General features: G+C 64.7%; 1 protein-coding gene across 1 annotated transcript in view; it reads right to left on the bottom strand.

The window, feature by feature from the left end:
* Positions 1–8: 8 nt before the first annotated feature.
* WDR18 (WD repeat domain 18) overlaps positions 9–2,272 on the bottom strand; it is a gene marked incomplete at its 5' end in the record, with an annotated part of 9,714 nt that continues 7,450 nt past the window's right edge. Inside the window, 3 exons of the mRNA XM_009640053.2 lie at positions 9–436; positions 728–796; positions 1,906–2,072. Coding sequence (XP_009638348.2) covers positions 305–436; positions 728–796; positions 1,906–2,072 — 368 coding nt within the window. The remainder of the gene's footprint in view (positions 437–727; positions 797–1,905; positions 2,073–2,272) is intronic.

Raw genomic sequence — 2,272 nt, 5'->3', positions numbered from 1 at the left:
CCCCCGCGGCCGGGCCCCTCCGCGTCTGCCCCCGCCGGCACCGAGCGGCGCTTCGGGGTAAAAACAGTCCCTGTGTTGTCCCGCACGCAGCAGCCCTGTGGCCCCCGCGCTTGTCTGAGTCCTGTGTCATCGAACGGATGCCAGACCGAGCAGGCAAATGCTCCGGCGTGTGCCGCGTGACCGGTGCTGGCGAGGACGCGAGCCAGGCGTGCTTGCGTGCCTGCGGGTGCCCAAGGGGGGGCTGGTTCTTCCCCAGGAGCTGGGCAGGGAGAGGCAGAGGGGTGTGAGGGCAGGGGGTGCCTCTTCATTTGGCTGGTTTGGTGATGATGCGAGCGGAGAAGTCAAAGAGGTTCTTGTTGATTTTCCGGAGGGTGCTCACCTCCTCTTCCAGCTCACTCACCTGGATCGTCAGATGCTCCTGGTCTCCCACCAGGTTCTGTGACAGAAAACGCAACAGAAAAGCTTCAGGTGCCTGGGTCTCACCTCTGGCAAGTGGAGGCGAGCGCTCCCCCAGACGGCAGCAAATCCCAAACTCTTTTTGTCCTCTCCCTCCTCCGTCTCCTACTCAAACTGCAGCCCCTCCTGCCTACACCATCAGCAAATTCCAGGGATCCTTCCACCCCACGGCTTCGCACAGTGCCCTAAGGGCTGCTTCAGCTGGAGAGAGGGATCCCGGAGGGATCTGTACCCGAAGGACGCGACTCCCCCGTCTCGGAGCAGCTCTCACCTTTTCCCTTGTTGAGTACATCTGCGAGTACATCTTCTCAGCCTTCTCCAGGTAGCTCTCCCCAGACTCCTGCAGGGACCAGACAAGAGATGTTGATACAGAAGAGCCCAGCCCTCTCCCAGGGTGGGCAGGCTTCCCCGCTGAAGCAGGCAAAGGAACCCCCCTCCATCCCCCATCCCCATCCCCGCAGGCCAAAGCGGTGACCGAGCAGAGGCTCCAGTGGGGTCCGGCCAACGCTGCGGCACCGGCAGAGCCTGGCTGGAGCTGCAGCCCCTTTCACAAATGAAAGGTCTGTGCCCAGGGCTGGGCAGGGACAGGGGCCCCAAACGGTCCCCTCGAGAGCCTTGAGCAGGGCTCTGCCAAGCTCCAGCGCCAGCAGGGACAGAGCCCTTTGCCCGGGCAGGGGGAGGCGCTGGGCTGGCTGTGCCGCAGGCCGCTCTCCTGGCATCGTGCTGTGAGCGGAGCAGCCCGACTGACTGCGGGATGGACATTTCCAAAGCAGCACCCAAGCTGGCCCTGCACTGCCAGCGTGCCGTCCCCGCCACCAAGTAGCAGGCAACAGCCCCTCCTGGACCCGCTGGCACCTCCCCTACACAGAGCTCATCCATCAGCCGTGGCAGGGCTGCCGCTCGCCCGGGGACAGACACTGACAGAGGAGAGCAGCTCTGGGACCACTGGCAGGGAGACCAGGGGACAGACAGAGCAGCACGGCAAGCAGCAAGCCTGTGGACCACTGACGGTGCAGGATACCCCCCTGCCTGGGGATGGCCACACTGGGGTGACTTCAAAGGGACACACTGTGCCCCAGCCGGGACCCTGCTCCACTTGGAGACCTCTGTCTGGGGGCTCCTCTCCCCTGGCCAAGCACAGCCCAAACGCAGCTGAGAGCAAGGGAAGAGCTTGCCTGCCTCTTGCCTGGCTCCTGCCTGCCTCCTGCCTCCCGACACAAGGCAGGCAACCAGGCAATTCCACTGCCTTAACAAATGGCACGTGGGGAAGTTCAGTAGCATGGGGGAAGATCAGAACAGGCCGAGGAGCTGCTGCCCATCAGCAGTGATCAGCACCGATCAGCTGCCGCCGCTGCTCTGGCTGGAGGAGAAATTTTGCACCCTCTGGCACAGTTCCCCCCCGCCCACCCTCCACCACCCCCTCCCCAGCAGCCCGCTCCTCCCCGGTACCTGCTGGTGGAGCCCGAGGCGCAGCGTCACTCCCTCGCTCCCCTGCTCATCGTTGCTCTCGGTGCCATGGAGGTGTTTGCTGAATTTGGGGAGAGGCACACTGGGTTTCCCGTCCGGGTTGAACATGTTGGCTGGGGCCAGCACTATGAAGGCGTTTGTAACCGGACCTGGGACAGGACGAGAGGAGGGGACGGGTCAGGCTTCTCCAAGAACAGGGAGGACAACGCACGGCGCAGGCAGCTGCCAGGGCTCCTGCCTTCCTCCCCAGCACCTGGGAAGGGGCAGAGCCCCTCTCCCTGCCCTTGGTGTCGGGGAGCGGGGACGTGGCTCCCCAGGCTGGGGCCAGCAGGGCGGGGCGGGGGTGGCC

This window comes from Egretta garzetta, unplaced genomic scaffold (genome assembly GCF_000687185.1).
Source record: "Egretta garzetta isolate BGI_Z169 unplaced genomic scaffold, ASM68718v1 scaffold396, whole genome shotgun sequence".
NCBI classification, from domain to species: domain Eukaryota; kingdom Metazoa; phylum Chordata; class Aves; order Pelecaniformes; family Ardeidae; genus Egretta; species Egretta garzetta.
This window is presented reverse-complemented; position numbering and strand designations above follow the sequence as displayed.